At 38.7% G+C, this 13,987-nt stretch overlaps 1 protein-coding gene across 1 annotated transcript in view; it reads left to right on the plus strand.

Moving 5' to 3' along the window:
* APPBP2 (amyloid beta precursor protein binding protein 2) overlaps positions 1–13,987 on the plus strand; it is a 39,942-nt gene that overhangs the window by 21,716 nt on the left and 4,239 nt on the right. Inside the window, exons 5-10 of the mRNA XM_074974855.1 lie at positions 6,715–6,883; positions 8,740–8,829; positions 10,288–10,355; positions 10,433–10,538; positions 11,478–11,602; positions 11,859–11,944. Coding sequence (XP_074830956.1) covers positions 6,715–6,883; positions 8,740–8,829; positions 10,288–10,355; positions 10,433–10,538; positions 11,478–11,602; positions 11,859–11,944 — 644 coding nt within the window. The remainder of the gene's footprint in view (positions 1–6,714; positions 6,884–8,739; positions 8,830–10,287; positions 10,356–10,432; positions 10,539–11,477; positions 11,603–11,858; positions 11,945–13,987) is intronic.

Here is a 13,987-nt window from a genome sequence, read left to right on the forward strand (position 1 = left end):
TTTTTTTTTTATTATTGCTTGTGTGGACAGCAAAACAACGCCTCTCCATATTAGGGAACAGTATCAGAACCCACACAATTATAGAATCATGTTTTCTTTTCATGTTAGCAACAAAAACCCAAACGTATATTACAATATGGATGTCCTTAAACATGTTGGTTAACATGGAGACAACCATGGTTCTTACAGTGCAGTCCGGCCCTTAGCTTTCAAAATGAAGTCCCTTGATCAGAAGCATATGAGAGGAAACAGTTCTTTATGTTCAGCCATACAACAAACAATTAAAAAAAACACAATAGGCAGTTCAAATTGCAGACCTATCAAATAGCCACACCAAGAAGCCCTTTTTACAAATGCTAAAAACAATAAATAATTCTAAAAATCCTTTTGGGAGGGGTGGGGGGACAGAGAAATAACTACACGCAACTTCAAAGGCATGAGATGTTCAAGTAAATTAGTTGGTGTTACAATTTGATTGCTTTGCACTGCAGAATTCCCTGCTCTTAGCACTGTGCCTGTATATTAGAAAGAAGTTGGATTTTTTAAGTTTTTTTTTTTTTAAAGGAAATTTAATCAAATCTTGCCTTCAAATCTCCCAGGTATATTGCAGACAAATTTGACACCAGTCTCCTAAAAGTGGCTTCTGGTCGTCTGAAAATTTTGGAATATAATCTGTGCCAGTTTTTAATAACATGTCACTAGTTACTTCACCTTTCCCATACTTTAAATATAAGATTACTTGTACACAGCTTTTTGCAATTGACCTTCACAGTTCACTGCAAAATTACTATAGGCAGGGCGTTCTTGGTGAACCTGAGCAAATGATATGACTCGAAGACTAACCCTAGGGGTGTAAAGCCTTACAAAAGAGTATGTAGCTTTGTTCTTTGCAAACTCTATGATCACAAGGCTGTTTTTTACCAAGTTTTAACTTGTTCAATCTAATTGCCATATTCTGCCTACAAAAGGTTTTCAAGGAAGCCAAATATGTTTAAATATAGAACAAAGTTTTGCTGTTTCTCTCAGCCTCCATATCTACTTCTCATTGGAGACAGTGGGCACGATCTTGTTCGGTCGCAAAAGGAAAGATTTCTCTACAAATCTCTGTGAGAAGGTGTACACAGAACCTGGAACCTTCTCATCTTAATTTGTTCTCAACATAAGAAGCAAAGAATTTCAAACTACAGAAACATGGCTGCAAAATTAATAATCCTTGCTAGTCAGGGAGGTTGTGTAAGGAAGACACAGATATGAATACCCTGTAAAAATACAATTGCATTAAAATAGAAGGATGCTCTGAACTCCTCACCAGTGTCTTGGGAAAAACTGTTACTTATTTATTTTTTTGAGCACCTAGAAATGTCATAGGCAAGTTAAGTACAAATGTGGTCATCACCTTAAAGAGCAAACAATGCAAACATGACACAAGTTTGCCTCATTACTCAGCAAGAGGGTTAGCAGCTGAACATGGTTTTGTGACAGAAAACATCTAGACTGCTGGCCTGTTATCTGGGACAGCCAGCGATACCTGTTTCGGGACAACAGCTCGAATGAAGTTTCTGGGAAAGATTAAAGCTGAAAAATGTAGATAAGTGAGGAACTTAAGCCTACGCACCTAAGTAAGGAACAAAAAGGGTATCTAAATAAAGTATATCAAGTCCCATTGGAATTGGTTTTCAAGTTTGGGCTTTTTACACAGGATATTATAAATAACATAATGTTTAAAAATATTCAAGAAATATGGTCTTGCATTACTTTGAAGTACTGTGTGGAGTTTGCTTACCACATGTATTAGAACTATTGGCAGTAGCTGCAGTAAATTACTATGAACAACAAACAGAAAACATAATTTATTTATTGCTGTGACACACACTTTCTTCCTCTCTCACCTGCATGGAAACAAACCAAAAGGAGCATATATATTATATGCTAAACTACGTAGCATAGCCAGTTGGTCCGGACCTCCCATTTCCTCTTCTTTGGTTCAATCTTCTGCTAACTTTTCAAATTGCTGTAACTATTCCACTTTTATCTGCTAGTACTTACTGTTGTCTAAATACCCAAAAAAGGGGTGTGTGCATGCCCAGGTAATGTTTTTCTTTGATTTTATTTGACAAAACAATTTTTTTAAACTATTCTCAAGAGGCTAGTAAGCCAGACATTCAGAAGGTCACAAGTATAAGCTTTGGAGGTACTCTCAAATGTCCTAAGACATCTTATTCTAGTTCTGTACTTGATCTTCTAAAATCCCAGGCTTTTGGTAGGGATTTACATACTCACACACAATTAGATCAAATTACAAAACCCAGCTGGTATATTAAAAGGATTTATTACCTTTGACTGAAGCCTCCAGATTATTGGTTATTGCCTGAGGCCAGACACTGGTTTAGGTGCACTAACAGAAGTTGACTCACCACAGCAGATCATGTGACTCCAGATTTAAAGTTTTTTCTTGTCCTATAGTGGAACCTGACGACATACCAGAACAGGAACTTTTAAGTTCTTGGAACACCATGCCTTGCTGTATCTTATGCGCACACAACCCCAGTAACTTTTCAAAATTAATTGACTTTGCTATTTGTGCATCATATTCCTTAATTATGTTTACCTGAGCAAATAATCACATCTGATTAGATTGCATGGTACATGTGGTAACAACATTCTAACACTGGATCAACTGAAATTATTGGCCTGTAAGATTCCCGTCTCATTTTGGATAACAGCTTTTTATTTTTCCTTTAGCTGGCTTTGTGCCTTGCTGATGCATAAGGTGACGTTGCCAGATTGAGGACTATGTCACTGCAGTGTCCTTCCTGCAGCAGTCTGTTGTTGACTGTTAATCTAAAGTGCTGATTCGGTGGTGCAAAATTGCATTTTCTTCCTTGTTCTAATAATTGATTATAGTTCATTGTTGCTTATCGTAGGAATTGTATACATATATTTCTGTAAATGCAGTGCAACATTATGATGATATTTTGAATATCTGCTTAGTTTTCTTGCTAAATTCACCTGCCTTCAGGATTTCAGATGAAAGTTTTACTTTATTTTATCTGAACTTTGATTTTTCCTAAACTAAATGTTAAATTTAATAAATGTTTTTCTATGCCTTTGTAACAGAGTAACTTAGTCTTAAAGAGACCAAGGTGAGTGAGGTAATACCTTTTATTTGATCAAGAGACAGGTTTTAGAGTGACACTGCAAATAGCTTAATTTTAGCGCTTACGGACACTGACGTTCTGATGGGGAGAGCTGGGAGATGTAAAACAATGAGTAGTTTCAGATATCTTACGCAAACACTCGAGCTCTTTTAAAAGTACCATATGAATATAGGAGGTTACTGCTTTAAGTGAAGCAGAGTTAATATGCATAATTTCTAGGAGTTCGACATCTTCTGTTGTTTTGAGTTTGGTTCACTGTAAGTAAATTGTCTCTAGTCACTTTCATTCTGAAATAAATGTCTACTGGTAGACAAGCACCCAAAATAAATTTTTTAATTGACATCTTTTGTTTTATTCATCCTCCCTGATTGAACTAACCTCATTATCGCTAGCCTGATTCTGGCTTGCATATTTATACCTGCCTCTGGAAATTTCCACTACATGCATCCGACGAAGCGGGTATTTACCCACGAAAACTTATGCTCCAGTACATCTGTTAGTCTATAAGGTGCCACAGGACTCTTCGCCGCTTTTACAGATCCAGACTAACACGACTACCCTTCTGATACTATCTGCTACCCAAGATCCATAAACCTGGAAATCCTGGACGCCCAATCATCTCAGGCATTGGCACCCTGACAGAAGGAGTATCTGGCTATGTAGACTCCCTCCTCAGGCCCTACGCTACCAGCACTCCTAGCTATCTTCGAGACACCACTGACTTCCTGAGGAAACTACAGTCCATCGGTGATCTTCCTGAAAACACCATCCTGGCCACTATGGATGTAGAAGCCCTCTACACCAACATTCCACACAAAGATGGACTACAAGCCGTCAGGAACAGTATCCCTGATAATGTCACAGCAAACCTGGTGGCTGAACTTTGTGACTTTGTCCTCACCCATAATTATTTCACATTTGGGGACAATGTATACCTTCAAATCAGCGGCACTGCTATGGGTACCCGCATGGCCCCACAGTATGCCAACATTTTTATGGCCGACTTAGAATAACGCTTCCTCAGCTCTCGTCCCCTAATGCCCCAACTCTACTTGCGCTACATTGATGACATCTTCATCATCTGGACCCATGGAAAAGAAGCCCTGGAGGAATTCCACCATGATTTCAACAATTTCCATCCCACCATCAACCTCAGCCTGGATCAGTCCACACGAGATCCACTTCCTGGACACTACAGTGCTAATAAGCGACAGTCACATAAACACCACCCTATACCGGAAACTACTGACCGCTATTCCTACCTATATGCCTCCAGCTTTCATCCAGACCACACCACATGATTCATTGTCTACAGCCAAGCTCTACGATACAACCACATTTGCTCCAACCCCTCAGACAAAAACGAACACCTACAAGATCTCTATCAAGCATTCTTACAACTACAATACCCACCTGCAGAAGTGAAGAAACAGATTGACAGAGCCAGAAGAGTTCCCAGAAGTCACCTACTACAGGACAGGCCCAACAAAGAAAATAACAGAACGCCACTAGCCGTCACCTTCAGCCCCCAACTAAAACCTCTCCAGCGCATCATCAAGGATCTGCAACCTATCCTGAAGGACGACCCATCACTCTCACAGATCTTGGGAGACAGGCCAGTCCTTGCTTACAGACAGCCCCCCAACCTGAAGCAAGTACTCACCAGCAACCACACACCACACAACAAAAACACTAACCCAGGAACCTATCCTTGCAACAAAGCCCGTTGCCAACTGTGCCCACATATCTATTCAGGGGACACCATCATAGGGCCTAATCACATCAGCCACACTATCAGAGGCTCGTTCACCTGCACATCTACCAATGTGATATATGCCATCATGTGCCAGCAATGCCCTCTGCCATGTACATTGGCCAAGCTGGACAGTCTCTACGTAAAAGAATAAATGGACACAAATCAGAAGGCAAGAATTATAACATTCAAAAACCAGTCAGAGAACACTTCAATCTCTCTGGTCACTCGATTACAGACCTAAAAGTTGCAATTCTTCAACAAAAAAACTTCAAAAACAGACTCCAATGAGAGACTGCTGAATTGGAATTAATTTGCAAACTGGACACCATTACATTAGGCTTGAATAAAGACTGGGAGCGGATGGGTCATTACACAAAGTAAAACTATTTCCCCATGTTTATTCAGACATTCTTGTCAACTGCTGAAAATGGCCCACCTTGAGCCTACAAAAGGCTTTTTTTTTTTTTTTTCCTCTCCTGCTGCTAATAGCTCACCTTACCCGATCACTCTCGTTACAGTGTGTATGGTAACACTCATTGTTTCTTGTTCTCTGTGTATATAAAATCTCTCCACTGTATTTTCCACTGCATGCATCCGATGAAGTGAGCTGTAGCTCATGAAAGCTTATGCTCAAATAAATTTGATAGTCTCTAGGGTGCCACAAGTACTCCTTTTTTTTTCTTTTTATAGCCATTTAGTAACAATTGCTGGCCAGGCAGGACAAACGATTACATAATTCTTCCACCTCCCAACAGCTTAGAGAGTAAGAATTCAGACTTGACGTTACTAGATAGATAGATAGATTTTTGTTGTTGTTGTTGTTGTAAGTACATTTAAACTCCTTTTATTTGGTAGGAAAAGTTCTCTAAATATAGGGTCCTATGTAACTCAGTGTACTTTTCAGTAGCTTCCGCTGTTAACCTATCTTCTCCAAACTCATAGACATGCTCCTCTGGAAACACTTAATAATATTTGGAATACAAAGCATTATCTACTTCGTAATGTATTTCTAGAGCAAGTATGATCATAGCAATTAAGGATAAGTTATTCTTTTATCTATTTGAGTGAGAAGAGACTTCTTCCAGTATAGTGAAGATTATTATCACTACTATAATATGCACTCAAAGGCAGCAGTGCGCTGTTATGGGCATGTTTGACACAGAGCTCAGATCAAGACCAAACAACATTGTCATCCCTGCCTTTCCAAACAGGGAATTTATCTTTCAAATGAATATGGTTTCACATGTGTCAGGGATGTGATGTAAGCCTCTGGGAGAATAACTTCCATGTGTATGTTTGAGAGTTACAGTGCTGTTTAAAATAAGGATTGGATACATTTGTAGAGAGAATGGAGAGGTTTCGGATATGGAGAGGCAAAAAAAATTAGCACATAGTTTTTGCTTCAACACAGAACTGTGGTGATGGAGATTGTTCTATAAGTGTCGGGCAGAATGGATTTTATTAAGGATACAAAAAAGGCCCAATTGTTTGAATGTTTTTAAAATGTCTGAACCATTTGTTGATATATCTAAGACATACGAACAGTAAAAATTGTTTTGTAAGAGTCAACAGAAAATATGGCATTGCAGAGCACTACTGTTAGAGCACTATCTGATATTTCCTTGGCAGCACTGGATTCAAAGGAAGCATAATTTTGTGAGGTGATAATAGCTCAACCCTGGTATAATTGGGATATCAGATTACAGATCTTTGGTACTGCTGTACATTGAAGTCAATTATGGAAAACTATTTAGAAATAGTATAAACTGTTGCAAGACCATTTTAATATATTTTCCTCAGATTGCTGCATGTTCGAAATGGCAACTGCAAATACCACTTGGGAGAAGAAACATTCAAACAAGCTCAATCTTATATGGACAAACTTGCAAAACATGGTCAAAAGGCAAACAAAGCAGCACTTTATGGGGAGTTGTGTGCACTGCTCTTTGCAAAGAGCCACTATGATGAGGTGAGTGGTGGTGTTTTTTCTTTAGGGGAGTTCTCATTAACCCTGTTAAGATTCCTTGTCACTGACTCTGTGGGTAGTCTGGGCTGGTTTTCTGACACAGACTTCTGAACAAACCAGGATGTGTGTGTGTGAGAGGGATTAACAGACAAATATTTTGTTTACTGAGGTTTTTTTGTATTTCCTTTGCTATTTGCGATAGACTGTTAGAACAGTGCTTGGTATGGTAGTGGGCACTGATACACATTAGATTCTCTGATGGTATACTTTATTTTTATCAATTAACATGAACCACAAGGGGACCAATGTCACTTTAGTTGGTAAAGTAAAACTCCCATTGTTTTATCAAAGTCTTGCCTGAACTACAAACCCAGAAGTACTGGTAACATACAGAAAACTGTCATGCTGTTTTATACAATTTAAAAAGTGGTTGCTCCAAATAATGAAAATGACTTGGCTTTAAGAAATACATAAACATAATGAAAAAAGAAAATGAGTACTTGTGGCACCTTAGAAACTAACTAAGGTGCCACAAGTACTCCTTTTCTTTTTGCGAATACAGGCTAACACGGCTGCTACTCTGAAACCAAACATAATCAAGAAACTCCCAAAATATGTATTTTTATATTTGAGGACATTTTAAATTAATTTTTTTTTTCTCTTCCTCATTTTCTTAAAAGCTATTCTAACACTTGTGTATATCTGGTATCTTATAGCCAAATGCACATTTGCCTGTAATTTCTTGTGGTACATATTTCACAATAATTACACCAATAACTACAGTAGAACTTCAGAGTTATGAACTGACCAGTCAACCACACACCTCATTTCGAACCGGAAGGACACAATCAGGCAGCAGCAGAGATAAAAAAGCAAATACAGCACAGTACTGTGTTAAACGTAAACTACTTAAAAAATAAAGGGAAAGCAGCATTTTGCTTCTGCGTAGTAAAGTTTCGAAGCTGTATTAAGTCGATGTTCAGTTGTGAACTTTTGAAAGAACCACCACAATGTTCTGTTCAGAGTGACGATCGTTTCCGAGTTACGAACAACGTCCATTCCCAAGGTGTTCGTAACTCTGCGGTTCTGCTGTATGTTGCAAAAAAATGCCGTGACGTTATGGATGAGAATAGCCGAACAAGCAGAGTATTTCGTTGCAGCCATTCTGTGAATCTGATTTCAGTAAAACTGTATTAACCTGTGGCTGCTTTCAGTTCCTAAATATTTTAAACCTGACCAGAAAGTCCTAATATTATGTGCATTGTAAACATGACGTAACAATAAAAAATTACCATTTTCCTCTTGCCTGAACAAGGTAATGCTTTGTAATGTTACTGCAGGATAACATTATCTGGAAAGTTAAAAATTTAAATTAGGCTTATCTAAGATTTTTCAAGCTGAAATGTTAGAAAACACTTTAAGAATTAATCTCTGAATAAATTTGTCCAAGTATAAGTAAGTAAACGTTTGTAGTTGGGCTTTCTAGGTAGAACCAAACATGTATGTGTTTGCTCCTTTTCCTGCTAAAAAGAATGTCTATTTAGAAAACGGTACAGGGCCATGATATAGTGTACAGGACTGTACAGTCTCCCAGGGGTCCTGACTCTGAAACTGACTCCTTATATGAATTCAAGGAAGTCATTTAATCCCTCTCTTTCTTTTTTTTTCTTCCTGGCTGTAAAAAGAGAAATATTCCGGAATTCAGGCTTAAGTAATAGCTTTAAAGCAATTTAATTCCTAAATCAAAAGGTGTTATAAAAAGTCAGTCTTTTTTATTATGAGGGTCAAGTTATATTTCCTTAATGTTTCAGCACAGTTGAGTTCAAAGTTTATTATGTTGATATCTTTTTATTCCGCAGGCTTACAAGTGGTGTATAGAAGCTATGAAGGAGATCAAAGTTGGCTTGCCAGTAAAAGTAGTGGTGGATGTCTTAAGACAAGCTTCAAAGGTGAATTTAACGTTCAGATTTGTAGCATAGTTACAAATGAGATCTATTAAGGCAAGCTTATATTAAATTAACATATTTTAAAACATATAGTACACTTGGATAACCTGTTCCAGTTCAGTGGCATGGTATCTTGTTTGCCCAGTTACTTTGCCAACTTCTGTTTAGTGCCTAAAACCAACTACTTGAATTTTGGATCAGCGAAGACTTAGCATATCATTTAAAATGATACACTTTAAGCTTCCTGCTGTGAAAAACTGAGTTATAGCTGTTTTAAGGAACAATATTATCTACAGGCCAGTCTGTGTGTACACCTACTGTGTGGCATGCTGGTGTGTAATTTATTTAGTCCTGAGGTGCATTAAAAGTTACCTAGTCAGCAGTACACATCAACAAGGTCCACACGGACACTTAGTGCACACCACACTCAAGCACCACGCAGTGAGTGGATGATGTAGAGAGTTGGCTTGCTCCCCTATCTTACCATAAGTAGGTGAAATGCAACAGTTTCTTCTGTTTCGAGTGCTGATTCCTGAGGGTATTCACTGCGTGTGTTGTGCGTCTGGGACCAGAAATTCTTCAATAGCAGTGTCCACTGATCTGCACCTGCATGCTATGCCTCCTTGTGCTGCAAATTGTGGGCATATGTGGCAACACAGACTGCCTGCCCACCCAGTTGCTGTTCTGCCACTCACAAGTTGGGGGCACAGAATCTTCCTGTGTCCATATTCTCTTCGTCCTCTTTTTGTTTACCTGTAAATAATTGCAAGTAGCGTCTGGGAAGACTTTCTCGAATTCACTTCAGAATTCTTTAGTAATCATGGTTAAGGCTGCAATTTAGTCGCGGAAGTCACGGAATTCGTGACTTCAGCCTGCGGTGGTTGGGAGCTGCAGAGTCCTCTGCTGCCCGCTGGGGCAGGAAGCTGGGGGGTACTCCCGCCACCTCTGGCAGCCCCTGAAGCTCCCTGCCGCCGGCAGCAGTGGGGGAACCCCCCCGCTCCCGACAGTGGTGCAATGGGAGAACCCTCCAGCTCCTGGCCGCCAGGGATGGCAGGCAGCTCCGGGCTGCTGTGGAGGAACCCCCTGAGCTCCCAGCCTCCTGCGGGCAGCTCGGGATGCCCAGAGCTCCAGGCGGCAGGGTACCCTGCAGCCCCCAGCTGCTACAGGCAGCTCCTACTCCCTACAGCTGTCACGCTTGAAGTAGTGTGGGATCCGCAGATCCCCATTTTGTCAGGGATATTCTTAGTAAAAGTTAGGGACAGGTCATGGCTTCCGTGAATATTTCTTTTTTTCCCGTGACCTGTCCATGACTTTTACTAAAAATATCCGTGACAAAATCTTAGCCTTAATCATGGTGAATATTTTGAAACTGAAGGTACTAGTAGGTGAATAAGTTAATATCTAGAACAGACATGCTTTGAAAATACAGTCTCATGTAAACTTTATTTCCTGTCTTTTTAGGCTTGTGTTGTAAAACGTGAATTTAAGAAAGCTGAACAGTTAATAAAGCATGCAGTATATCTTGCACGGTAAGTAACACTACTGAAAATACCATCTCAAACTATCTTCCATTACTGCCACTTGTTAACATTTTTGTCTTTCCAAGGGAGCATTTTGGAGCCAAACACCCAAAATATTCAGACACTCTATTAGACTATGGATTTTACTTGCTCAACGTAGATAATATATGCCAGTCGGTTGCAATTTATCAGGTAAGTTTCAGTTTCCTATGTCTTTGTTCTCTTTTTAATGTTTTAATGTTGATAGACATTCAAATATTTCCATTTGTGCTCATGTAGCAGCTGTCTGGGGTAGCTGAGAATTTAGTTGTTTGGTTTTGTGTTTTCATTTTTGTTTTTAAATAACTTCAGAAACTAGTAGTTCTTAGATTTTTTTTTTTTCTTCAATTTTTAAGTGTTTGTTTTTTGCAGTAGGAATGTGCGCGCGCGCGCACACACACGTACGTGCTGGCACCCCTTTTTTCTGACTTGCTAATATTTTGAACTAGAAGTCACTAGTCAAATAGGTATGATCATATTCATATATAGTATTTTTTGGTGTTGGTCACTTATTTGCTTCTCAAGTAAATCAAGTCACAAACTTTCTTAGCTCATGTCTATATTAAAAGGTAAAGTAACATGCATTTGCGCACGTTTTGGTTTGAGTGATTTATTTCAGTTTAGCGTAATCTGGTGAAAAACTATACCCAATAATTTAAGACAAGCTAGCACAGTGTTCTTGAAGTGGAGTATGTTGAAGTTTTTCTGTTGTAGAAATACTTGTTAATTTCTAGGAAGTCAGTTTATTTTTAAGGAAAAAAATTAACTAACTAACCTTGCAGGTGCATTTATTATATTACCCTAACAAAAAGAGAGAGTAAAATTCTTAGGGTGTCTATTTGCAAAGAGCTTTATGTAATTATCCTGTCTTGGAAGCTTGAATTATACTTTCAGATAAGCATTTTATATTTAGTCTTTCAGGTATCCCTACTTTTAGAGAGACCAATTGAATTCCCACTTTAATTATAAACTTCCAAGCCACAGTAAGAATGATATCTTCTGTAGAGAGCTAGTAGTTCTTTAGATTTAGAAACATGATAGAAATTCAGGAAATGTTCACAATGTAAGGGGCTTTTCTTGTGACTATTTCAGACAGCTCTTGATATCCGACAGTCAGTGTTTGGAGGTAAAAACATCCATGTAGCTACAGCTCATGAAGACTTGGCTTATTCTTCTTACGTTCACCAGTATAGTTCTGGAAAATTTGACAATGCACTGTGAGTACTGTGGTTGTTTTAAGCAGTGAGAAAATGTTGGTCCCTAATTTAGTGCAGTAAATGGGAAGAAATGTACTTTATAAATAGTTTGCAAATGGGTTTCTTGAAACCAATTAAATATCTCTAAGTCTTATAATGTATAAATTGGGTCCACGTAATTTATAGATCCCTTTTTATTTGGTGATGATTTGACCAGTCAACTTTAGAGAATAAGAAAATTAATTCAAAAATATATGTATTTGAACTTTTGTTTCAGATTCCATGCTGAACGTGCTATTGGCATTATCACTCACATTCTTCCTGAAGATCATCTTCTCTTGGCCTCTTCCAAGAGAGTTAAAGGTAGCCCGTTTAGTTACAGTACTGGAGCATTGTTAATTTAATGCCTTATTGGTGGACGTCAGTTATTGAATTGCATTTTATTTCTGTTGTCCTATAGAGGTAGTGTAACACTGATATCCCCCCCACCTCTCCTTGCCCCCACTACCAAGTAACAATTGTATTAATTGGTCTGGCAATAAAAACTGTATCTTAAAGAGCCTTTCCTAGAAAGTAAAGATGCAGGTAATTTTTCTTATATTTTCACCATTGTTTATACACTCATAGCTTTCCTAGAATTCTACATCAATTCATTGCCAAATTCTGTGTGGATTTAAAGGGAATTATCTGGTGGGTTAGCCAGGTTGTATAGAGGTTGTCCAATGTTCTGCCACGTGCGTGATTTGAATTTGAGGTTTTATATGTCTGTCTATCTGGCCTGACAGTGCTATGGAGGCCTTGTCCTCCACCACCTAGCAGTGTTTCATCTTTCTTTTTAGAAACAAGTGTTTAGTTTTAGCGCAGTGGTTCTCAAACTGTGGTATGCATACCACTGGTGGTGTACTAAGTACTTCAGTTGGTCTCTGGAGCAGTTTTTTGTCACATGGTGACTGTCAGTCTTCAAGCAGTGATGGTTCTGGTTCTTAGTAGGTGCAGCTCAGTTCAGAGCTCTCATTTGATTTCTAGAAGCTTCTGTTGACTAACTGAAGCAGAAAAGCAAGTACTTCTCTGCATTTTGCAGCTGCTTCATTACTTTACCAGATTTTTTTTTTTGTTGTTGTAAATGCAACTGTGATCAGATTTGCAGATGGAAGCAAATACATGGGGAGACAGAACCAAACTGTGAAGTGATCAGGAAAAGTTTAGAACTGTGGCAACTTCAAGTGATGAGAAGAGATTCTGTACTAATAAAGTTACGTCTTACAGTCAGGGAGACAAAATAAACTTCATCAATAATATGGAAGATGTTACCTACTGTTGTGACAGTAGCATTAAAACGAATTTATTGTAATGCTTCTCCTTAATATTGTCATCTTATTATTCAGTGTAACCAACCCCTGTAGTTGCTGAAGGGAAGACATGAGAGGTTAGAATGGAGGTATCCACAGGAGGTTCTGTGTCTTAGGAAGTGATGCCCAATCTGGGAGGTAGGGATGTAAGAGTGAAAATCGAAAAGATGAATGTCAAGAGTCCAAGAGGAGCTTAGAATATATGCACAATGTGAGAGGCTGTTGCTGTTTTTCCTCCCAAATATATGAAATAGTCTCCTGGCTGCAGAAGTTTTGAACCTGAAAATATACTGTCTTATTGGATGGGGTACTTCTCTCTTAAGTGCTTTCTTTTTAAACCAAAAAAACGGACTTCAGTCCTGAGTGGGGAGCACTGCAGATGAATCCCTCACAGTCCCAGGGGAAAGGGGAGAAAATGCCTCTTTCTTTTGTCTAGTATCCCTTTCTGTCTGACCAGGCAGTGGCACTGATGGGCTTAGTAGAAAGCTGTGCCTGAGGCTTAAGGAATAAGTTAGCCTGACCTTCGGCCTTTGAAGGGATCGAGAACATTATCAGACAGTTGCATTGCACAACTCTTAGGTAATAAAAGAAACCAACTAGTTCTGTAGTGGTATAAGTTCTAGTAGTGCTTTCCTGTAGCCATTGCCTTCCTCTCTCCATTCCAGTTCTTCTGTCCTCTCTGACGCTTACAAATATTCATTACCATGTCTGAACTGGCTTAATGGTATGGGCCCAAATTCTATGAAGAGTCTTAATTGGCTGGGGTTTCCATAACTGAAGAACTGCTGGAAACAAGAGTCTTTGTCTACAGTATTCCTTATAACGCCTCAACGACTTTTTTTCTTCCCACGCAGTTTTGCTTTGAAGTATTAGGTTTTAACCTCCCCTGTCAAAACTAATTTCAAATGCTGTCTATAGCACAAAGATATATTTGTAAAGTATAAATAAGCCCTTGTAAAAATTACTGAAAATATAAATCCTCTAGCTAAGTTTCACATGGACTTGAAAAGCTAACAGATACAAAATGCAACATATATCTTAATGGGAAACAATTAAC

Source organism: Natator depressus, chromosome 17 (genome assembly GCF_965152275.1).
Source record: "Natator depressus isolate rNatDep1 chromosome 17, rNatDep2.hap1, whole genome shotgun sequence".
Lineage (NCBI taxonomy): Eukaryota > Metazoa > Chordata > Testudines > Cheloniidae > Natator > Natator depressus.